This window comes from Marmota marmota, unplaced genomic scaffold (genome assembly GCF_001458135.2).
Source record: "Marmota marmota marmota unplaced genomic scaffold, marMar, whole genome shotgun sequence".
NCBI lineage: Eukaryota > Metazoa > Chordata > Mammalia > Rodentia > Sciuridae > Marmota > Marmota marmota.
The window spans coordinates 68,545,884-68,570,893 of record NW_025999842.1 but is presented as its reverse complement, the minus strand read 5'-3'; the positions used below and the strand labels follow the sequence as shown (position 1 = coordinate 68,570,893).

The following is a 25,010-nucleotide window of genomic DNA, read 5'->3' as shown; positions in this document are numbered from 1 at the left end:
TCAGATTTATTAGCTAATGAATTCATATTTTCTGGCTGCTTGAATGATTCACTTTATGGCATCTTTATTACTAAGGACATTATATAATAAATAATGCTCAAAAGGACCAATAAGTTATCATGAAGAGACTAAGGCATATTTACAAAACTTTACTTTTAAAAATAGGGAACACCAACAGGTATAAGAAGTATTTTTTTTAACAGAAGTGTTTAGTAAAGCAAGAACCAGGACTAAAGAAAATTCCAGAAATACAAAAAATTACTTTTCCAAAGACACTAGCCAGAAAAGCAAAATATACAGAAATGATTAGCACAGACTAAATGATTAGCATCAGAATGAAAATCTGCCCATTCTCCTTGAACCTACAAGGTACATTCTTACATTCACTACCTTTTTTCAAATGAAATTAGAAATACAGATGAGATGGACTACAAATACAAAGCTATTGAAACCATGTTTTAAAGAACTGATAGAAAAATTCTCAAGACCAAACGTCATCTATATGTTAAAAAGCAGAACTAGAGGAATGTTAACTACACAACTATGATTTTCAAATCATATTTGGAGATCTTAGGAAATATTTTTCCTCACATTTGACTCTAGAGTTACCAGGACAAACTGTTAGCACATAAGAGAGCAGTAAAATACAGATTAAAACCCCTATGATCAGGCAACAGGAAGTATTAAAAATGAGACAGAGTGTGCAAGCAATCTGGAGCACACCAGAACTTCTTTCTATTAATCAATTCCTGATTTTCCAAACTAATAAACTAGGAATAATTAGGAGGCAGGATCTAGCGTAATTTGTATGAATTCAGAAATAACTTCTGAACACTTAGTCTAATTTTCTGAAATAAATAGTTATTCCTAATTAACCAAGAATATTAAAAAGGAAAGATTCTAATGTGGCCTAAACACTAAAAGAAGAATTCATTTAAGAATCCTAAGAAGGGGCTGGGGATGTGGCTCAAGTGGTAGCACGCTCGCCTGGCATGTGTGCGGCCCAGGTTCGATCCTCAGCACCACATACAAAGATGTTGTGTCCGCCGAGAATTAAAAAATAAAATATTAAAAAATTCTCTCTCTGTCTCTCCCCCCCCACTCTCTCTTTAAAAAAAAAAAAAAAGAATCCTAAGAAAATACTGGATTAGACAAAAGGAAATGAAGGGAAGAGAGGGTAATGGGACTAGGGAAGACAGTAGAATGAACGGGACAGAACATTCCTATGTTTATATATGAATACAAGACAGGTGAAACTCAACATCATGTACAACCACAAAAATGGGAAGTTATACTCCATGTAGGTATAGTATGACAAAATACACTCTATTGTCATGTATACACAAGAACAAACAAAAAAGAATATTAAGAAAATGCATTAGATATCCAAAGTTAAGATCTCTATTTAGCATATATATTCTCTTGTAATATGGGCCTTTTCAGGTCTAATTTTTGACATAAGCTTGAGCCAAATTACTAAAGGTTTGTTTAGAAGATTAAAGAATAGCTACAGGGAAAACACATAAAAGCAATAAAAATGAATAAAAGTGCATATTTAACATTTCTGAAATGTCCAAAAATAGGAAAAAAGACTAAGGAATTAAAGGTAATAAATGTCTGTAATGATTTACATTTCAGTTCTTGTTTTCCTTTTGAAATGTTTATTCTAGTAAAGAAAACCAGGTAGGCTGGGGTGCCTATTCTATGAAAATGTCAAAAAAATGAAAAATTCACACATGAAGCTGGTGCCACTACTACAAAGAGCAAATTATGTTTTCAGGTGACTGAAGGTTAAGGGCAACTTGATTATACATTTTCAATAAATACATATTCTGAGGATAAAGATATCAGTGGAGAAATGTTAAGTTTCATCCAGAATGCTTGTTAGCACTAATACTGGCCTTTTCACAAAAAACTACTGTGTATTGGGTGTGCAGGTTTTAATTATAAGAATGAAAATAAGTAATCAAATTAATGTTTTCAGTAGAATATAAATTTAAAAATCAAAGTAGCTAAGTAAAAAAAAAGTTCTATAAAGTCAAATTTGTTTTACAGTGTATGTTCATATTTTTTTTTCCTTTTCAAAACATGTATTGTCTAGTTTTATATACTGAAAATTCCTATGCCCAAAGAAATCGCAAAAGCAAAATGAAAATCTTATACCCCAATTGTGACCTCTAAATACTATATCCCATTTGGAGAAATGATGGATTCTTGAACTAGAGCAGGAAAAACACAAAATCAGTCAGGGACACAATGGGCCAAAAAAAGGCTAAGAAGCCTTGAAAAACTAATGCAATCATCTTAACAAAGAAGCAACACATAGGTTCTCCAAATTGTTCAAAGATGAAGCAATCTGAACTTCATGAAGAACAATAAATGCAAGTGATTGGAAGAAAGTCTTTTAATCCATAAACACCGAGAAAGCAATCAAAAAAAAAAAAAAAAAGGAAGAAGGGAGGACAAGGGAGAGGAAGAGGAGAGATATAAGAAATCCTCCCTGCCTCAGTTATTGGTTATCACAGGAATGCTCCCTAGAACTAAAACATCATACTGAAAGATGGAAATTAAAGATAAGATTTCACATCTACCCTGACTTTCCTGCCCAGACTAAACAAGTACCATTAGCTGATGAGAAATAATTTGTTTTTTCTTTAAATTGAAAAAACTCTAGTTAAGGAATGTAGAAGGAATTCTAGATTTTAAAAGATACAACTTTGCAATTAATGGCAAATAATTCAAGCAACAATGGCTAATGGATGAAATCATCATATAAAAACTTGAAGGGAAATGTTTCAAATGACCAAGTTCCACTACCTGAATGTTCTGATCCATCATAACATCATTAAAAGTGGAAAATACACCAAAGGCTAACCCTAATGTAAACTATGAACTTTTTCTGTAATCATGTCTCAACGTGGGTTCATCAGCATAACTATACACCATTCTGGAGAGGCTAGGCATGTCAAGAGTGCGAGTATATAGGAAATTTCTGTACCTTTGGCTCAATTTTACCATGAACCTAAAACTGCTCTAAAAAACAAAGTAAACCACAAGGTAAAAAGATAAGATGCTACATGACTTCTGATGTGATGTCATGCCAAGTTTAAGGCATTTGGCATTTGTGAAAAAAGCTAAACTAGGATCTAAATCTTTAGTGCTCACTTCCATTGCATAAGAAATGTAGAGACACAGGAAAAAATTTAATACCACAAAGATGCAAAAATTCTAATCCATTATTTGGGATCTTGTATATATATATAAAAACTGAACTGTTTCTTCAACATGTCATGAAGAATAATGAAATGGAAGGAGAGTTTAGGTGAATCTGCTCTAGATTAAGACATTTAATAAAGCAAACAAAAACCACAAACATGATGGGGGGTAAAAACTGAACTGTTTCTTCAACATGTCATGAAGAATAATGAAATGGAAGCAGAGTTTAGGTGAATCTGCTCTAGATTAAGACATTTAATAAAGCAAACAAAAACCACAAATATGATGGGGGGATCTTCTTTGAATTTTGACTTTCTGACTACTAAACTCAATTACAGAAAAACACTTTGAGACAACTGAGCAAATATAAAAATTGCCATAATACTGTTAATTTTTAGAAATCATCTAACAAATACATTTGTTTGAAAACTTTCATTAAAAAAATAAATTCACAGGAATTAGAACCAATACACTTAATACTATTGGAAATAAAGAAAATTCTAAGTAGAAAACTCACATGTTGGTACTACTGGTGGAATTGCAGGGGGTGGTACAACAGGCGGGGGAACTGGAGGGGGCATGAAACCTACATAGGAGAAAAAAAAAAAGACCAAAAATAAAACAGTAAAAGAAAAAGTATTTGTTTCAAATCAGAGATTTCAATAGCTATAAATGAAATTCCACATTCTTCTCTTTTATAGAGATGGGGATCCCATTGTGTTGCCCAGGTTGACCTTGAACTCCTGTGCTAAAGTGATCCATCAAGCCTCAGCTTCCTGGGCAGTTGGCACTACAGGTGCACACGACCACATCCAGCAAAATTCCACTGTTTATTACTATGCCCTCATATTTGTGCATATATTTTCTATTTTTTAAATGACATTTATGTAAAGCATGTACTTTATTAAATCCTAAATTAGGATTAAGCAGGGAGATACTGATCATAAACACATTTATGTATTTACTCATTCAAGTCCTGAGATACACTCTGTGCTGCTATAAAACCAATGATTAATTCAAGTCAGCTAACCTATTTACATTAAGCACAGAGTGTGCTTGGGGACAGTGAAACACATTTCAAACTACTGATCACATTATATGCAATGTCATCTATGAGACACACCATTTTAGTTCTTTGATACATATGCTGTTTACCCATTAGATCAAAATATTTTCATTAATCTTAGAGACACTATATGTTTTGAGGACTAGAATAAGTTTTCATTTTAATACTGCCTTTTTTATTATTTTAAAGATCAAATGATCATGCTATGAATCTGATTCTTTGCATTTTTTATTTTAAACCAAGCCACCAGTAAACTTAATTAGAAAACAGTGATAAAAATAAAGATATTATCAACAAATTCAATGATGGAAAATAATTTACCAAGTCTATGTGGCATAATTATTAAAAGTATAATTTCACAATAGCTTCAGAAATTTTCATTTTCAAATGAATACAGAAAATAATGGAAAAGAGTAATTTCTTTCTTTCTTTTTTTGTGATACTGGAGGATTGAAATAAGGAGCATCCTACCACTGAGCTAAATCCATAGCCCTTCTGATTTTCTTTATATTGGGACAGGGTTCAGCCAAGGCCATCCCAGAACTTGTGATCTCCCTGCCTCGGCCTCCCAAGTTGCTGGAATCACAGGAATGTGCCACCGTGCTCAGTAACAGGAAAGATTTTTCAACATTTAAAATATTAAAGACAAAATTCTTATTAAAATCTGTCCATTTTAGGAGCTGGGGTTGTGGCTCAGTGGTAGAGCTTTAACCTTAGCATATTTGAAGACCTGGGGTCGATTCTCAGCACCACATACAAATAAATAAATAAAATAAAGGTACTTTGTTTAACCACAACTAAGAAATAAGTATTAAAAAAATCTTTCAATTTTATATTATATATTAAACAGCAATTAAATTTTTTATATTAACCTGAAAAATAAAGCATTCTATGAAGATTAATTTACTTTTTTGGGGCATGGGAGGGGGGCGGGGGGGCCCCACCGGGGATTGAATTCAGGGGCACTCAACCAGTGAGCCACATCCCCAGCCCTATTCTGTATTTTATTTAGAGACAGGGTCTCACTGAGCTGCTTAGCATCCCACTGTTGCTGAGGCTGGCTTTGAACTCACAATCCTCCTGTCTCAGCCTCCAGAACCACAGGGATTACAAGTGTGTGCCACCACGTCCAACATTAATTTACTTTCTACTCTTGTTGACCATTTTTAAGAACTATATCCAATGGTTAAGAATATAAATCAAAGAAAACAAAGTACTTCTCTTAATGTGCAAATAATTTATGAAGCAAAAAACTATTTTGAGAAACAATACCTAAATCACTTGATTCCTGTATCTCTCCCTCATTCCTTTAACTTTCCATGGTCTAATAAAAGCTCTATAAGCTTTATAAAGCAATTACGTATACTTAATTGTTAAGATGTGTGTTAAGGGCTGGGGTTGTGGCTCAGTAGTAGATCACTCGCCCAGCACATGCAAGGCCTTGGGTTTGATCCTCAGCACCACATAAAAATAAAACAAAGATATTGTGTCCATTACAACTAAAAAATAAAATTAAAAAAAAAAAAAAGATGTGTGTTAAGTAATTTATAGTTTTAACATAAAAGCACTGATTTGGGCACTTTTGCTTATCAACAATTTATTAGGCCAACAAAAATATTCCAAGTTCAATCAGCATTTTAAAATATAATTTCTAATATAATGGAACAATCTACAGAATTTTGTGCAAACTTTCTGATCAAAAAATAACAATTATAAATAACTTTCAGCTGGGCAAGGTGGTGTATGCCTGTAATCCCAGTTATTTGGAAGGCTAAGGCAGGAGGATTGCAAGTTCAAAGCCAGCCTCAGCAATTTAGAGAGCAACTTACCAAGACCCTATTTCAAAACAAAAAATTAACAGTCTGGGATGTGGCTCAATGGTTAAGAACTCCTTGGTTGATCCCCAGTACCAAAAGTTTTACATTAAGTGTTGTTATCTTCAATTATTTTAAAGGAATTCCTTTTTCTCTGTCAGTGCTTCTTCCAGAAATGTGCCTTCTGAGCACAAATTAGTAATGAAAACACTCTGGCCCATCTACAAACTTAGAGGAACAAAATCTGGTATGCTAAGGTCTAAGAACCACTGGCTCCTTGACATTTAAGCCTGGAAAAAGAACAACTTTGATGATATTCTAAATACACTTCAAATAATAAGGTGAGTAGAGTGTTTGCTTTGCATGCACAAAGGCCCGGTTTCAATCCTCAGCAACACAAAATAATAATGTGAAAATTTCTTACCAGGAGGTGGTTGTGAAGGGTTAAAACTTGCTCGCAGAAAAGGTGGTGGAGGTATTGGGCTGAATCCAGGAGGCGGAACTGGCATGGACACAGGAAATGCTGGTGGAACTAAACTAACTGTAGGCACCGCTGGTGCTACTGGAATCTTTAGTGGATAGGAATTTTAAAAAAAGCCACTTATCAGTTTATTCACTTGCAATGATCACATCTTGGGATAGCTAAAGGTAAATTTTACATGTATGTGTAGACTTTTAAGAAAGCAACCAAATATCATTACCAACCCCCACAATTTTGTCAATGAGTATACTTATTATGGTAAAAGCAAGGCAATAAAACACAATAGATAATTTACTTGGAGATTGTGAAATCTTTCTTATATTCAAATGATGTAAAATAATGGATGCCTGGTTGAATACTTGAATATTAGGATTAATTTTCAACTGCCTACTAATCTCCTATTAAGCCTAGATAATACCTACCAATGTCACAACACACCATTAGAAAACATGAAATAACAGCTTTAGAATGGCTCAAATTTCTCTTACATTTATCTTCTTATCCCAACATGAATATCCTTTACTCATCTTAGGTACAAAATTTCCTAAAAATTTACCTGCTGCATAGCTTTACCTAAATTTCCCACTGTATCAACTGTCTATTCAACATCTCAAGTTCACTGTCTAAAAGATACTTCATACTTAATATGCACATACAAAACAACAAACTCCCAACTGTGCTTCCCAAAAGAACTCTTCTGGCAGTCTTTTCCATTCTTATTAATGGTAAATCCATCTTTCTAATATCTTAGACCAGGAAAAAAAAAAATCCTTTTTCTCTGTTTTTTCTCACAAATCCATATTAAATACTTCTAGAAGTCCCATTGATCATAACTTCAAAGCATGTCTAATATTTATCCAATTCTGATTACTGCCACAACTAGCATGCTATTTGGAGTAAACCATCATCTCACCTTTATTGCTATATTGGTTTTTAAGTGGACTCCCTGCTATTATCAATGCTCATTATAGCCTATTTTCAAAATAGTAGTCAGCACATTCCTTTAAAACTATCACGTCAGATCAAGTCATTCCTCTGCTCAAAATCCTCCAATGGTTCATCTCATTCAGAATGACAACCAAAGACCTTAGAGAGGTTTACTGTCGCTAACCTGTCTCTCACTGGCCTTACTTTAGCCACTTACAGTTTCACGGCACCTGGAACACACCAAGTATGTTCCTGGCATACAGCCTTCCAATTGGTGGTTCCCTTTACCTAGTGGGCTCCTCCTCAGATATCCATATGATTAATTCCCTTAGTACCTTTGTTGCTCAAATGTTAAGATTCTCAACTAGGTCTAACCTGGCCATTGTATTTAAAATTATAAGGACCTACCCAGACACTCCCAACCAGTTTCAGACTATCTTTACCCTTCCATAGCATCTCTCTCATATTTTACATTCTCTCTTCCCTATTGAAAATGAAAGCAGGATTTTTTTCCCCCTCACTAATGTGTTACTCTAACCCCAGGTTCCTAAAATAGTGCATGTCTCAGAGCCAGAACTCATTAAACAAAGAAAACAATCATGCAAGTTTGCAGAGGCAATATTTTCCACATTTACCTTTTTTAAACTTCTTGTTTGGCACAATGATACCATAGCACCAGCAAAAAATCTTTTAAAAAGACTAAAGAGATTTAAAAGAAAAATTCTTTGCCTAACATTACTGACAAGACCTTTCCTACTTTGAACAATTTCCTCCAAGTTTTTATAAAGTAAATAGTGAATACATAAGTAAATACAGAAATGTAAAACAACATATATTTTTTTAAAAAGAAGGGAAAAAAAAAACAACAACCACACAGTACTAACCTGCAACATGGCAACAGGTGGAGGGAAAACCTCTGCCTGGGTTGTGACCACTGTCTCCTTTTCAACTGGAGTTGGACTCTGAGTTGTCTGGACCGTCTCTTTAATGGGTTCTGAGCTCTTCACTGTTTCCCATTCTAAACAAAATATTTGAAATTAATTTCCTTTGGATAGGTGCAACTTTTCAATTTTTCCTATTTATACATCTATATCACATCTAAATCCTTCATCTACCTTGGTAAACTTTAGAAAACATCTACAACTTCGGTGCACTCTAGGTTTTTGCCCAGATACTAAGGAGTCCAAAAAAGCTTGATAAACAAGACATTTAAAGATAACACTTAGAAGAGATATAATAGAAATATATCACAAAGGATGTTAGATATACAAGGAACCAGCCTTATCTATATTTTCATCACAAGATACAAGAAGAGACCAACAAAGGAAGTATTAACCCAATACAGAAAAATCTTCCTGAAAATACAACTATGCAAAAATAGCACAAAGAGGCCCTATGGGTCCCCCTGAGGTTCTCCAACTCATTTAGACTAAAAAATCAAATAAGATTAATAAAAATTTACCCCTTTGTACCCCTTAGCCTTCATCTCATACTCCTCCCTCACCCGCTCTGCTAAAGCTATACCAGTCTCCAAATTTCTGAATATAGACTTGCACTTCATGTTCCCTCTGACTGAATACATTCTCCCCCCAGGCTGTCTCACCTCTTTAAATAACTATCTCTCCACCAGACCTACAAATCACTTAAAAACTGTAATACTTAAACACCCATATGCTTATCTTCCTTCTCTGCTTTTTTTTCTTATAACTTATTGACACAAATACTATACAGTTTGTATTTTTTTGTATGTATTATCTATTTCCATTATAACATGGATTGGCAATCTCTTCCTATATAAGTATCACAGACTTTGTGGGCAATATGCTCCCTGTTGCAACCATTCAACTAATATTACAAACAACAAGTCATATTAAATAGGTAACCAAGTGAGACTATTATATTTCAATACATTTTTTGTGCAGAACAGCACACTGGCAGGATTTGACCGATGAACTGTGACCCCTGTGCTATACCTCATGTCAGTAATAATTTTTTGTATATTAGTCTCTGTCATAATTTCCATTCCAAAAATTAGGACTTACAAAAAAAAAAAAAAAGAACCAAAGTCTCTATTAAAAGAATGAACATTCTGGAGAAGAAGCTGAGGTGGGGTAAGGGAGACTAACAAAGAAAACAACTAAGGTCTTGCTTGACATTGGACTCAGGACCTTCATCCAGGCTAAGCACATACTCTATCACTGAGCTACATTTCCTACCAAGAAAATAACAGAAAGAAATTGTATAAAAATATCTACATTGGCCCAAGAACAAAAATATTGTGGAAATTAGTCAATTTTAATGAGAGCTAAAATGTGAAGAAATAAGTCACCAATCATATTTCAATTCTTTCCCAAATATCAATTTAATATTTCCTTCTGGATATAACTGCTAATTATCTTGTGAATTTATAACTGAAATCTTTTAATACAAAAAAGGTAATTTTAAAAAAAAGCAGACCAAATGATGTAGGTACTCCAGAAGTATTATTACATTGCATGAATGTGGATTGCAGCTTTTTAGACGAAGACTCTATTACTGGGGAGGCTGAGGCAACAGAATTGCAAGTTTAAATCCAACCAGCAAAAGTGAGGTGCTAAGCCTGTCACTAAAGAAAATACAAAATAGGGCTGGAGACATGCCACAGTGGTTTAGTGTCCCTGAATTCAATACCCAGTACCACCCCCCCCACACACACACAAACACAAATTCTATTAATGCTCTTCCCAACATGGACAATATTCAAAATAATCTGGAGAGCTTCTCAAAGACTTTTAAGCTCTCAGTTCCCACTGAACTCAAAAAATTAAAAATGTTTAGTCAAAAAACCTTCCACGTACACAAGTGTCAAAAAATAAGATAAACATGAGGAATGCTACATTTACAATATACTTCTAATCCACAAGTTTCTAACTATGCTTTTAAGACTTATGAAATAGGACCCATTAAACATATACAATGGACACAGCAGTGTTCTTTTCCCTCTTCTTTGGGAGATGAATTCAGTAAATAAAATAGAACAGATCACTCTATCACCCCAAATCCCATTTCAAATACAACCTTCTAAATGTACCTTTTTAAATAATAAAATGGCCTTAGGGGGCTGGAGTTGTGGCTCAGTGGTAGAGCACTCGCCTAGCACACGTGAGGTACTGGGTTCAATCCTCAGCAACATATAAAAATAAAATAAAGGTTATTGTGTCTATCTACAATTAAAACAAATATTTTTTAAAAAGGATTTAAAAATGGCCTTAGGGTTCTTACCAGTATTTACAGTTTCCTGATCAATCATGCCTCCTTCTGCAAAACCATCCAAATCATCCACTTTAACTTTTTCCCATGGTATATATGTAACTCCAAGATCCACATCCCAGAATTGTTTGTATTCTGTTTTTACACCTTTATTTAAAGCCCAAGCAATCTATTGGGAATGGGGAGAGGAAAAAAAGGAAGCTCTTATGTGTACTATAACAACAATGCAAAAAGTTCAAAACTTTATATTAATACTACAAATACAAATAAAATTAGTTTTGCTAATTTAAATCTGCATTAGTATAGTGTGTATGAGATTTATTTCCACTTCCTACTGTAACGCTAAAATAATACATTTCCAGAGACAATCCAAATATTGTTTTCACTATAAAAAGGTCAAATTTACATTAGCAATAATTAGGATAGTTATTACAATTCAAACAAAACCTGTACACCAAGAAAGAAAATGACTAGCTATACTTGAGTTTACAAAAATAACTTTGCCATGAAATGGCAAATAAAATAAACAGAAAGGAAGCTCATAAAATGGTGCCCTTGTTTACTCAGAAAATTGTACAAGTGTGGTTTTAAGGAATAATTTGACTAATGTTTGGTTACTGGACTTATTTTACCTATATCTAATTCTGTAACTCAACAATACTGAAGGAATGTTTCTGATGAGCTGTACCTATAACATTAAAATGAAAACAAGGCTAAGGGCTGTAGCTCAGTGGTACAGTGCATGTTCCACAGGCTTGAGCCCTGGGCTCAATCTCTGGCAGTACACCATGGGAGAAAAAAATGAATACAGCCAGGTGCAGCAGCATATGCCTGTAATCCCAGTAGCTCAGGCAGGATCATGAGTTCAAAGCCAGTCTCAGCAAAAGCAAGGCTCTAAGCAACTCATGAGACCCTATCTCTAAATAAAATACAAAATAGGGTTGGGGATGTGGCTCAGTGGTCAAGTATCCCTGAGTTCAATCCCCCAGTACCCACCACACCCTCAAAAAAAAACAAAAACAAAAACAAAAAAAACACCAAAAAATAGTTGAAAATCCCTCCCATCCCCTGCTCCTTCAAATCTCACCTTAATAACCTTGGAACCGATTTTATATGATCCGGAACTCAGTTTCTGAAGAGCCCGAAATGCATCTTGTCGATGTACCATACAGACATAAGCACAACCCCTGGGAGGAATCATCTATTTAAAAAAAAATAATTTTTTTTTTAGAGTATAAGGATGGAAATTCATGTTGGATTTTACAGTTTTAGTGAAACAGAACACTGACTACTAACTAATACACCAATTTTTGTAGGTTAATCAACTAATTTCCCCTGTCCTTCTGTTTACTGATTTTGTTTATGTATTATTAATATTATTTATGTACAATTAACTCAGTTAAAAATAAACAAAATTCAAAACCTAATTTGGCTTCATTTTAAGTCATATGTGAAATCTTAAATATTGAATGTTAAGATTTCTTGAGTACAAAATAAAGAACTATTAAAACAAAATAAATGTGTATCTCCATATATAAAATACTACCAAATAAAAGGGAAATAATATTGTATAGCCAAAATGTTTGAAGGCAAATAATTTATTTCTAGTGATACTCTCAACTTTTCCAAATGATTAACTAAGGAATGTGTGAAGGGTTTTATTTTGGGGAAGTATCATCCTTAATATAAAATCTGTATTTTTTAACAATCGATGATAAAACTACATTTGTTTTATTTTGAACAAGACTTCTGAACAAAGGTTTTAACAATAGGAAAATAATCTTAGTTACAGATCTGAAGAATGATTCATGAAGCATGTAAACTACTACACTCAAGTGCCCATGTGAGAGTGATTACTATTCTGTGAGACTGTTTCTTATATTCATCTTAAAAAAGAGAGAGGAAACAATACTAGGTCACATACAGTGTTCCTGCTAATTCAAACATTTGATGTTAAGAAAAAAGTTCTAGTTGGGTGTGCTGGTGGTGTAACACCAGCAATTCAGGAGGCTTATGCAGGAGGATAACAAGCCCAAGGTCAGTCCTGGTAACTTAGTGAAACCCTGTTTTAAATTTTAAAAAAAGGAACGTACCTCAGTAGTATAGCACTTCTGGGTTCAATCACCTGTATTGCAAAACTAAATAAATACAGTGCTAAACTGCTAAAAAATCTACTACTAAGCTTAACTAGGAACTAAAGTAGATTCTTTAAATGAGTGAAAAGCTTGACTTTTAAAATTCAAATTATCATTTAAAAGCTGGTACTTACATTAATGGATTCAATTTGTCCAAACTCTTCAAAAAGATTGGTTAAATCTTGCTGTGTCGCTTTCTTGTCTACCTGACCAACCCAGAGAGTAGTGCTACATACTGTCAAGAAATAAAATAGACAAAATGACCTAAATCAGAAAGATATATAGTTACTTCTTTCAAGTAACTTGAGGAAAAAGTATTAATGACAGATAAAATTCATAATATACTTAAAATACTTATTAATGGACACTTATATCTGTTATGTTTTTGATCGAATCAATTCCAACTATTCAGTCACATTTCCACTGTGTCAACCTCTTGCATGTCACCTGTTCCCAATTTTACCAGTGTCTGCTGTAGGAGACTGTGAGTGGTATGTGGCATGCTACACCAGAATATGGGAGGTTTTGTTTTTGTTTTTATCTTAATTCCCCCAGCTGACCACAATGTGCAAGAAAGTTTTAAAACCACTTTCCATTACAATCTTACCAATCAGTCTTTCAAATATCCTTCAGTATTAGAATGAATAAGTGGATGTTTTCCCTACAAACAAATAAATCTGAAAGCCATACTACCTACTTTATCATTAAGGAAATAATAAGACTCTGCACAGAGATTAAATGGAGGAAAGACTATTCAGGAAGCCATCCGAGAAATGAGGATCTTCTCTTGGCACGAAGCCAGGGAGAGTGAGGTTTGGCCGTGGGAACTATACCTAACTATACCACTGCAAAGGACTGCCCAATGCATGTGACCTTTATCTTCACTTTACTAGGAAGATCCCCCATAGTAGCTCCGGAAATGGGCATAACCAATTAGGAACTGAGCAGCCCACCTTTAACCTTTTTTGGTGAAAAAGAACATTCTATGGAAGGCCTTTGATGTTTCTCGATATAAATAAAGCAGGCATGGGCTCCATTTTGCCATAGTCTACAAGCTCGATCCCTCTGATCAGCTTGCCCATTGTGCCCCGCTTCTGACACTACTTTCTGAGTTCTAGTTTTTTCTAAGTTTTTATTACTCAGCCAGCCCATTCCACCGAGGGAATCCCATTCCACTGCCTATGCGGGACATGGGCAAGACGACTGAATTATAACTCCTTGTTACCATTTTATTTCCTTAATAAAATGTAGACTCTCTGCCTACTTTCACCTGGACTATGCCTCCATGAATACCACCTTTTATTGAGGATACTTATATTACAGCTGACACTAAGTTTTAATAGACTTATGTCAATGTCATTTTAAAAATGAAGTTTCCAGCTTTCTGACTACCTTGATCTTGACAGGGCAGGTCTAGGACAGGCTCTATTCTGCGGTCAACTTAACCTCACACTGGAGTACGATTGTTGGCAAGATCATTATTGGGTCCTTCCACTCTGGCTTTTCAAAACACAAACATCTTCCAGACCTAAGTAAGCCATAGAAATTATTTAGCTATCACAGAACACTAATAAATGTTCTTTCACTGCTAGCTATTCTTTGTCTCATGTAGCATTATCCTACACATATATAATACTTAACCAAAAAAATCTTTCCATCTCATGATCCTTAATATTTTTAAAATTTTAAATTAGAGCTTTAGGGTTTTTGTTGTTGTTGTTGTTGTTGTTGTTTTTGAGAGACTGAGAGAGAGAGAGAGAGAGAGAGAGAGAGAATTTTTTAATGTTTATTTTTTAGTTTCCGGCAGACATAACATCTTTGTTTGTATGTGGTGCTGAGGATCGAACCCGGCCTGCACGCATGCCAAGCGAGCATGCTACCGCTTGAGCCACATCCCCAGCCCCTAGAGCTTTAGTTTTAAAAGGACTACAAAGTCTCTTTTACTGTGTGCTATAATTTGGATGCAAAATGTCCAATAAAGAGTTGGCTGACAGGCAGTGATACTATTGGGAGATGGTGAAACTTTTAGAAGGTGATACCTAATACAAGGAAAAATAGGTCACTGGGGGCTTTCCCTTGAAGGTGATACTGGGACCTCAACCCCTTCCTCTCTCTCTCTCTCTGCTTCCCAGACCCATGATGTGAAGTGGTCTCCTGTACACCCTCCCATGATGCACTGTGCCACCACAGGCTGAATGACAACAGGACCAAGCAACCATGACTAAAACCTCTGAAATTGTAAATCAAAATAAAACTTTTCCTTACTGAGGTGGTTACTTATTATATTTTGTTACAGTGATAGAAAGCTAACTTACCTGCCTTCTAATGCAAATGTTTTACAAATTGCAGAAATACTGGATGTAAAATATCTTTTGGGGGCCCATTATTCAATCTACCACAAACCTTTAGCAGACTAATGAAGTTATTTGACTAGCTCCTTCCTCTTCCTTACTGTCTTGCATTTTCTAGCTGTCTTAATATCCCCAAATTCTGTTCATGTTTCCTAGCTCTTTCTTTTAATCTTTCTACAATTTTTCCTAAGAAGCAAAAATGATTCTCCCTGACCCCATGAGAAGTTGTAGATACAACATATCTCCCAAAAGTTCATGTGTGAGACAACCCAAGAATTTTCAGATGAAACGATTAGATTATAAGGGATGTGACCTAATCAGTGGATTAGTCCACAAACATGAATTAATTGGGCATTAATTGTAGACAAGCAAGATATGGTTGGAAGAAGAAGGTCACTGGGGTTGAGCCTTTAGGGTTTACATTTTGTCCCTGGAATGCAGAGCTCTCTCCAAACCCTTCTGCCATGATGTTCTGCCTTACCTAGGGTCCAGAGCTATAGAGTTGGCCAACTATGAAATGAACCAATGAAACCAAAAAAAACCTTTTCCTCCTCTAGATTGTTGTTATTGATTTTTGTCATTGCTATGAAGACTGACTAAATAAGGAGAGGACAACTTGATTCCTGGAATGTTACTGTTTGTTGATGCTTCGTATTTCTTGGACTATTTTCAAAAATCTTGTGTTCTAAAATCTACTCTAAGCACCAATAACAGGGAAACACAACCTCATGAGTTTATTATATGTAGAGAGAATATTGATCAGAAGAATATGATATTGTTTCAGAGTAAAAAGAGTTCTGCAGTTAACAATGTGAGATATATTCTTCACTATATTTTCTAATTTTATTTTTTACTGTATGATATTTTACTCATGAAAATAACAGTAATAAAACCTAAATTTATGCCAGGAATGGTAGAACATGCCTGTAATCCCAGCGGCTTAGGAGGCTAAGGCAAGTAGACCTTGAGTTCAAAGCCAGCCTCAGCAATTTAGCAAAGCCCTAAGCAACTCAGTAAGACCCTGTCTCTAAATAAAATATAAAAAAGGACCGAGGATGTGACTCAATGGTTAAGCACTTAGGTTTAATCTCTGGTGCCACAAAAATGATTCAGATAGATTGATTGATTCCATCATATTACTCAGCCATAAAAAGGAATGAAATCTCTCATTTGCAGGATCATGGATTAAAATGGAGAAGACTGTGATAAGAGAAATAAAGGGGGCACACACACACAAAAAGAACACCACATCTTCTCACTCAGATGTGGAAGTTAAAAAAAAAATGATTTCATAGAAGTAGACTAGAACAAGGATTCAAGGGTTAGCAGAGATTGGAAAGGTATGGGAGAGATGCATAGAAAAAAGTTGATTACTGGGTTCCAAAAAAAAGTTGATTTTCTTCTTTTTTTCTTCTTTCCCTTTACTTTTTTGCAGTATTGGAGATTGCACTCAGGGCTTCGTGCATGCTAGGCAAGGGCTCTACCACTGAGCCCTATCCCCAGTTCAGCTGGATAAGAGGAATAAGTCTGGTGTTTTATAGTAAAGTAGGGTGACTAGAGTCAAAAGTTTATTACATTTCAAATAGCCAAAAGAATGTTCCCAGTACAAAGAAATAATAATTGTCTGAGATGATGGATATGCTAAATGCCCTGACATGATCATTACATATTGTATGCATGAATAGAAATGTCACATTGTACCCAACAAATATGCACAATCATTGGGTATCAATTAAAAAATAATAAGTTTTAAAAAAAGAAAATAGATTCCACGGTCAACAGCTATGTAATGGTGACAGCAACAATGTAAGTGAGAACTAAATGAAAGAGACTCTAAATAGTAGCTCTACCTTCATACTGGTTAATGAGTAATTCTGAATGTTCTACTGGTAACCATGCAAGGAGGCATAGTAGCGATTTTGGACGTTATTCCTTTATCAGACAGCACTTAATAATTTTACATTTAGTCTCTCACCCAAAGGAACAAAGAGACACATACGAAGATAAAATATCAATATTAAATTAATACTACCTCCCATAACCAGATTCTCAGAAGATAGCCAAGACCTACTCGAACTGCCAAAACTTAATCAGAAGATGGGTGTTGCTGCCTTTAATTTTAGGCCTGCAATTTCATAATGCTCTAGTAGCACACATTATACCAAATATTTATCTATCCCTCATGCAGAAATAATTTGGAAACCTTCAGAAATTAGGTATCATGATTAATGTTTACTTCTTAACAAATGATCATAACTTGCTACATTTTATATACCTCTGTGCCCATCTATAGTCTACTAGTTCACCTTAGAAGTGACAACCCAATAAGAATGCCCTTGCAGAATTTGGCAGTAATTCATTTTATTATGCTATACCTTAACAATCCTATTATATGAATGTCCCCTAGTCTGCTCCTAAAACAAACTCAACCATTACTAAATCTGTTCTAATTATACACAAAAGATTAACATATAAAGAGGGAAACAGCCTGTACAATAGGAATTCCTCATCTAGAATTAACCTGCAAGTTTATAATATGGTTTAAAAATTATAGCAAAGTAGGGCTATGCGCATGTCTCCATGCTAGAGTACTTGCCTAGCATGAGGAAGTCCCTGGGTTCAAGCCCTAGGTCTGCAAAATTAATAAGTAAATTTTACACACACATACAAAGTGTATACTTCATGTAATAATTACTTCTATAAAACTGGTGTTCACAGTTGGTTAGGATGCTGTAGATAAGAGAAGTTGCATTACGCTATAGATATTAACCTGGTCTGCTTTATGTGTCATTAAAGTCATATTTACTAACTTGCATTAAATTTTAAAAAAAATCCACTCTAAACACTCTTAGTATTTGAGTAGACTCTACTTTTCCTTTTTTTCTGTCACATTAAAAAAAAAAAAAAAAAAAAAACCCTAGGACATAATCATTCATTTACCTAACCCATTTTCAATTTTTTAGTCCAAAATATAGTTTGGTTTAGAGAACTTACAGGAGATAACTATTTTTTGAATGTATTGAAACCAAAGTTTTACAGAAGTATGTTACTTACCACTTAATGTTTTAGATCTAATTGGAGGTAATCCCTTTTTTTGTCGTTCCTTCTCCCTTTCTCTGGCTCTCCTTTCACTGGAGTATGAACGTGATGACTTCCTCTTCCTCTCTCTTGAGCGGGACCTTGATCGCTTTCGATGTTTACGCTTGCGAGAACCAGATCTTGACCTGGACCTCCGTTTCCTTGGTGATCTACAAAAACATACAAAAAAAAAAAACACATTTCTTTTTATTTTTAAGGACAATGTTGTCCTTCTTTAACACTGCTCAATTCTAAATGAGGGGGAAAATGTATATTCAGCTAACTCTTAAAATATTTAACATTATATCAAACACACATAGTGCTTAATTCTCAGAGAAAGGTAGGTTCGCATTAACCACAAATATTTGTCTAGTGCTTCTGAGTCTTGGCGATTATTCACTATCAGGAGGAAGATGAAGAATGAGATTTGAGAAAGGACTTCACTATAAAATGTAGGCCACTAAATAATTCAGTTTAATGTTGGTCAACTTCTAAAATTCATATAGTGCTTGATTGAAAGGTGATACTGAAATACTTTTTAAAATTTACTGTACAAATTTTCAAGAACATTCACATATAAAAATTAGGGTCTAAAAAATGTAAAAGAGTGGTTAAATTACTGGTTTGGTGGTTCATGCCTGTAATTTCAGAGATTCAGGGGAAGCTGATGCAGAAGAATTAAAAGTTCAAGGACAGCCTACATAACTCAGGAAGGTACTGTTTCAAAAAAATAAAAAGGGTTAGGGATGTAACTCAATGGTAGAATGCCCTGGGTTCAATCCCCATCTTGAAAAAAAAAAAAAAAACTAAAAAAGTTAAAGCCTAGTGAGCCCATAAATACAAACATTTCTTATAATGGCTTTACAAAATAATTTTTGGGGGCTGGAGTTGTGGCTCAGTGGTAGAGCGCTCGCCTAGCTTCTGCAAGGAGGCCCTGGGTTTGATCCTCAGCACCACATATAAATAAAGGTATTGTGTGCAACTACAACTAAAAAATAAATAAACATTTAAAGTAATAATAATAATAATTTTTGAAGTTTTATTTTTCTGGTCATTTTTAATATCATAAAGTAAACTGAAACGTAAGAAACATGGCTTGATTTAATGGCTGTTGAGAGGCAATAATATCCTAAACTAGATGCCTTCCTAGTAGTATTATTAATTCAAATCAAGTATAACCCAAATACAGTCTCTTGATACAGCTATTATTATACAAATCACTCAAATCAATAGCACAAACATTCTCAATATAAAAATGGAACAAAGGTTTCTTCTTCTTCCTTTTTTTTTCAATAGGGGGTGAGGATTCTTGGGAATTGAACCTAGAGGCATTTTACTACTGAGCTACCTCCCTCAGTCCTGTCTAATTTGATAAGGTTTCTCTAAGTTGGTAAGGGCCCAGCGCTAAGTTGCTGAGGGTGGCCTTAAACTTGTGATTCTCCTGTCTCAGACTCCTGAGTCACTGGGATTACAGGTGTGTACTAACATACTCCCAGCCCGTTCTTGATTTTAAAACACATTTTATGATAACATTTCAAAAATCAGTCAAAAAAAATCTTTTAATCTTGATGGAAAGAAAAAAAGCCAACATTTTAAAAAGTTCACACATAGTTACTGTTAAATAATATTATAGGACCTTGAACGAGATCTCGAATGAGTTCTTGATCTGGAACGAACAGCCACTTTCTTAGCTTCTTGTTCAAAGATTTCCTCTTCCACTCCATCTTGTCCTTCATCTATATCCATATCCTAGAAAGAAGAAGACAAATAAAAATCCCAGCTTAGATTTAGTTACATAATAACATTTGTGCCTTAAAAAATATTCATGATAATGACATTACTGCTTACTAGGCAAAACAGATGGACTGTGGCGCTTCAGAAAACCACATGAGGACCTTACCACTATACAACATTTTGTTTTCTTTAAATAAGTTTATAAACTACGACTAGATAAAGCATTTATTTTTACCTGTTGCTGTATATCTATAGAATCATCCAAATTTGTTTCAGGTTCAAGAAAATGTTGCTGACTACTCCCTTGTGATGGTGACGCTGAATGCTCTGATCCAAATGTCCCTTCTTGACTATCTTGAGGAGTTGCCTGTTGAGAGCACACAAATGTTGGGAGATAATTTAATTACAAATGCAAATTTGTACACAGCAGATATCACAATAAAATGTTTAAAAGTAGTCCAACACATAAAGAAATTTCATGTTAAATAATTTTTAAAGTTATCAATCTAAAATTGCACTTGTACATAAATACAAATTTACTTGAAATCAGGGAACATTAGAGAGGGTACTTCAGATATTTGAGTAAAATGTTCTTTGATTTTTAGTTATTTTGGTAATGTCCAAATGGCTATTAAAGCAGAAGTTCAGAAGTTCTCCTATAAATCACTAGGTGGTTGCAATTCTCACTAATAAAAGGCAAGAAACAGATTAGATATATCATTTAATTTTGTTTGAGTTGCATCACGTTACAATAATTTCCTGAGGTTCTTTTTTAAAAAAATAAATACATAAAGAATTCCAAACACATTCAAAGTAGAATAAATGTCAAAATGATCCTCAAAAAAGTAGTTTCCTAGGCCTTAGGGTGCACTGAATTTAAACCACCTTTGTACATATGCTTTTTCTAAACTAAGAGAACTCTTGAGAATTATTTATTTCAACCTCAAAATGTCTTTTTAATGAAAGAGAACTTATCCTGGCAGTAATACGAAATCTATTTTTCTTTCATATTTTTCCTCTATGGGAATAAAGAACACAATAGCACATAGTCGGTATTTTGGCCATAGTCAGCATTCTTCTTTAACAATATCATTAAGTATATACTAAAACTGATTATTTTATGTGTCCTTAAAAAATTTTCAAAGCAAGATCAGGACTTATGTGTGAATCGCACCAAACCAATTAGAATAGGAATTTATTTTCAAGGGCATTTTTAAAATATTATTCTTATAAGTACTAACAATCAAACTGAAAGAATAGAGCAAAAAGAGTAAAAACAAAAATCAAAGAACAGTTTCAAGTCCCTTAATTTATGACAGAACAGGCAACATTTTCAAGGTTAAGAAATAAAGCTTGAGTTTGAATAAAACAGATAGCAGTCTTCTATACCATGATATTGACCAAAGTTAGCAAGTTAGCAAGTGTTATCTTCCAGATGTGTTTTAAGCATACCCCTAGCTTAAGCCTTTAAAATGGTACAATAACAGCAGAATTTGTTAGTAACACAGCAGATATTTTCCAACTTCATCCTTTCACATTTAGTCGTAATTCAGTACTCGTCTATTGTCATGTTGTTTTACTTCAGCACTCATCTTAAGCTCTACATCTATCTGATCCCATTTGTAGTTCACCCTTAATTATTTATTTAACAGGTTAACCCTTGGTGTAATATCAAGATCCACTGCAACCAATTTTAGTTTTTGAGTTTCTTTTTTCAGCAGTTTTACCTATTTGAAAAGATTGTTATTCTTAAAATTTTTTCCTTTTTTAAAGAACTTACAAAGAAAAAAAAATTTATTATTTTTTTTAAAAACCAACGAAAATTTATTATGTTATTTTGCAATTATGTTTATTAAATAAATAAACAAAAGATATGTCATGGGTTTTTAGAGGTCTTATTTTCCTTTATTTTTAAACATTTGCTATTTTATTATTCCCAAGAATTATTTCATTATTACAAAAGATTATTCATCAGTTATTCAAAAAATAAAATAAAACCAACAGAGTTGTTGAAAAGGGTGATTTAATAGTGAAATAAATATCATTATTCAGTTTTAATACATGAACAAAAATACTGTACTATATTTCAAGAAAAGGATTAGACACCATCTCTATAGTCTACTTTTATCTTTCCCTAAACAGTTGAAAATTCAATTTATAAATTTTGGCCCTTAATAGCAAAGGGAACAAAACAGGGAAATATACTTCACATTCATTAGACAAATATGAATACAAACAAGATTCCAAAACTGAGGGTGAAATTTAACAGAAAACCATAATAAGCAGCAGGTCGTGAATTTTCCATTGACCTTATCACCAAGAACTGGTACAAGAAAAATCTCTCTCTCTAAGGGCAAAAGGGAAATATGAAAAAAAAGGAAAAATTCTCAACCATTTCAACAGAAAGAATTTTTATCTTGCAGTATTTTCCAACAAGAACCTGCAATGTTCCATTTTATTTAAAGGATATAAAATATTTGAATTTGACACCAAAAAAAGCTTTGCAACATCGAAATTATATTAAAATTCCTACTACAGCTCCCCTTCTCTCTGTAGTCTCACTTCCATAATTATTTATAATATGACTTAAAAATATAAGAAAAAGAGACCTTCACTGGCCCAAAGTGGCAAATGACTTTTCTGGTTTACATCCTATTTATACATGTCTACTTTCTTCTGAATATCTTCATACAAAACAGCAATGAAAATACTGGGGTGGAGTGGTATAGGTGGGGAGAATAAGGTTAACAGCAGCTAGCAGACACTTCTTTCAAGGTTGGCCCTAACACTGTAATATGTCACATTTTAATCAGTTATAAAATTCTTCTCTCTCTCTCTTTTTTAATGTAGAAGTAATAATAAAGACTCAAAGACTTTACTGAAATACACATATGCTATACCTATAGCATCGACCTGGATTTATGAATCAAATAACACTATAATTTCAGTATTTGAAAATGAAATTTATCTGAGATTGTAGACAGCAATTCATATATAACAACTCAGGACTCTTTACATTACTCATGACATTTCATCGTTTTCAATTCTACTCTTTCTATTGTACTATATAAAAATTTTTCTGAAAAGTTACATATTTCTGATATCTTAATAAGAGTGCTTCATCAGTAGGCTAGGTCTTAATCTTTTTTTTAATTAATTTATTTATTTATTTTAGTTGTAGACGGACATAATACCTTTGTTTATTTTTATGTGGTGCCAGGCCTCACACATGCTAGGCATACACTCTACCACTGAGCCACAAACCCCAGCCCCTTCCTTAATCTTATTAATCTTATTATTAACTTATTATTGATTATTATTAATTAGCTTATTATTAATCATTAATCTTATTATTAACTTCCTTAATCTTACTATTAACTTCTTTGAAAATATTCTCATTGGATTTCATTTTGAGTTATAGCTCTTGTGACCTTTTAACTATCCTAATAAACAATTAGAAAAATCATAAACTAACTTATTTAATATAAATCACTCCTCTTCTGACATAATACCTAATCCCTTCACAATTCTCACCATTTTTCTCCAAAAAAGTGTCCAGTTTTTCAATTTGGAAAAAAATTTTAACTTTAATGGAAAATAACAATCAACATACACCACAGGTGTGATTAAGAACTGCAATGAGCAGGACAGCACTATCAATCCTATTACACCTTTAACTAAGACCCTATAACTTACACAGTCATGTTGAGCTTACTGGTAAATGAAAATGCTTACCTTTTTTTGCTTATCTCACTTCAAATTAAGTACACTAAGGAAAAAAAATTTGGTAGATGCAATCACAACCTATTAAATTGAACTGATATGCAGTTAACTTGCTTTCCTACTCTAAACCTGTCTTTTTCACAATCACTGTCCATGAGAAAAGTTTTTTTTTTTTCCTTCACCTTCCCTTTTCTTCATTGGATTCATTTCAAACGATGAAGCTTTTAAGAACTTCCATTCTATCCAAAGGAAGGTGTTTAAGTGGTGAAACTCTGGAATTAATATACAGAATTAGTAACTAAGTCTAGAATTCTCTTTTTGGTAGGTGAGATTCTTAGGACAGACTGGCGCTCTTTCAAATTTTTAGTTTATTTTCACTTTAGTTTATTTCTAAAGTATTACCCTTGACTTTACTGCTTCTGCTAAACCTTCTGAAATGAAACTAAGGCAATTCAAAAAGTGTCATATTTACAGCTGAACAAACGTGCTGCTGGATAAACTCTTCTGTCACTACCACATGCTACCTCTGCATCAATTCTGTGATTTTGTATCACATCACTGACAACCAATTTCTTTTGAGTTTCATTGTGTTTTTCTTTAAATATACTGCCCTTATTCTGACCACTTCTATCAGAATTAGTTCCTCAAAACAAGATATAAAATTCCATTCTTATAATTCTATGCATGAGTTCCATGAATATCCATTTTATATTTATTACCTGCATTAAAAGGACAAGCGCAGGCACCATCTACATCTAAAGTTTGCTATACCTGCCACCTAAAATACCCATTCCTGTCTGAATACACAACCAGTGTAACTGCACATCATGCACAACAACAAAAATGGGAAGTTATACTCCATATATGTATAATATATCAAAATGCATTCTACTGTCATGTATATCTAAAAAGAGCAAAAAAAATTTTTTAAATGAATGAATGGATTAGTTTAGCAAAGTTTGTTTAAAAATTGCAATGACAGTGTTGCAAATTTTCTTCAAAAAGAATGAAGGAGTGACTGAGGTCCTCATACTTTTGCTATGAAACATATATGATTTAGACATTTTAACAATGGAACCAATTCTGTATTTTTGGATAAGTCAACAGATAATTTCACTTGAACTAACTTTAAATTTTTAGAATACATCTTGTATATACTCACTGTAGAATTCTTCTTAAAAATGCATATTAAAAACAAAAGGCATTTGTAACCTCAAAAAATTTTTTTAAAAAAAG

General features: G+C 33.7%; 1 protein-coding gene across 4 annotated transcripts in view; it reads right to left on the bottom strand.

The window, feature by feature from the left end:
• Positions 1 to 25,010, bottom strand: part of Scaf8 (SR-related CTD associated factor 8) — a 91,105-nt gene that overhangs the window by 13,317 nt on the left and 52,778 nt on the right. For all 4 annotated transcript variants that reach the window (XM_048800244.1, XM_048800241.1, XM_015502449.2 and 1 more), the window contains exons 10-18: positions 20,287 to 20,418; positions 19,954 to 20,066; positions 18,294 to 18,487; positions 13,023 to 13,123; positions 11,841 to 11,954; positions 10,766 to 10,922; positions 8,389 to 8,522; positions 6,521 to 6,665; positions 3,734 to 3,802 (exon numbers count right to left, since the gene is read on the bottom strand). In XM_048800244.1, the coding sequence (XP_048656201.1) occupies positions 3,734 to 3,802; positions 6,521 to 6,665; positions 8,389 to 8,522; positions 10,766 to 10,922; positions 11,841 to 11,954; positions 13,023 to 13,123; positions 18,294 to 18,487; positions 19,954 to 20,066; positions 20,287 to 20,418 (1,159 nt within the window). The remainder of the gene's footprint in view (positions 1 to 3,733; positions 3,803 to 6,520; positions 6,666 to 8,388; positions 8,523 to 10,765; positions 10,923 to 11,840; positions 11,955 to 13,022; positions 13,124 to 18,293; positions 18,488 to 19,953; positions 20,067 to 20,286; positions 20,419 to 25,010) is intronic.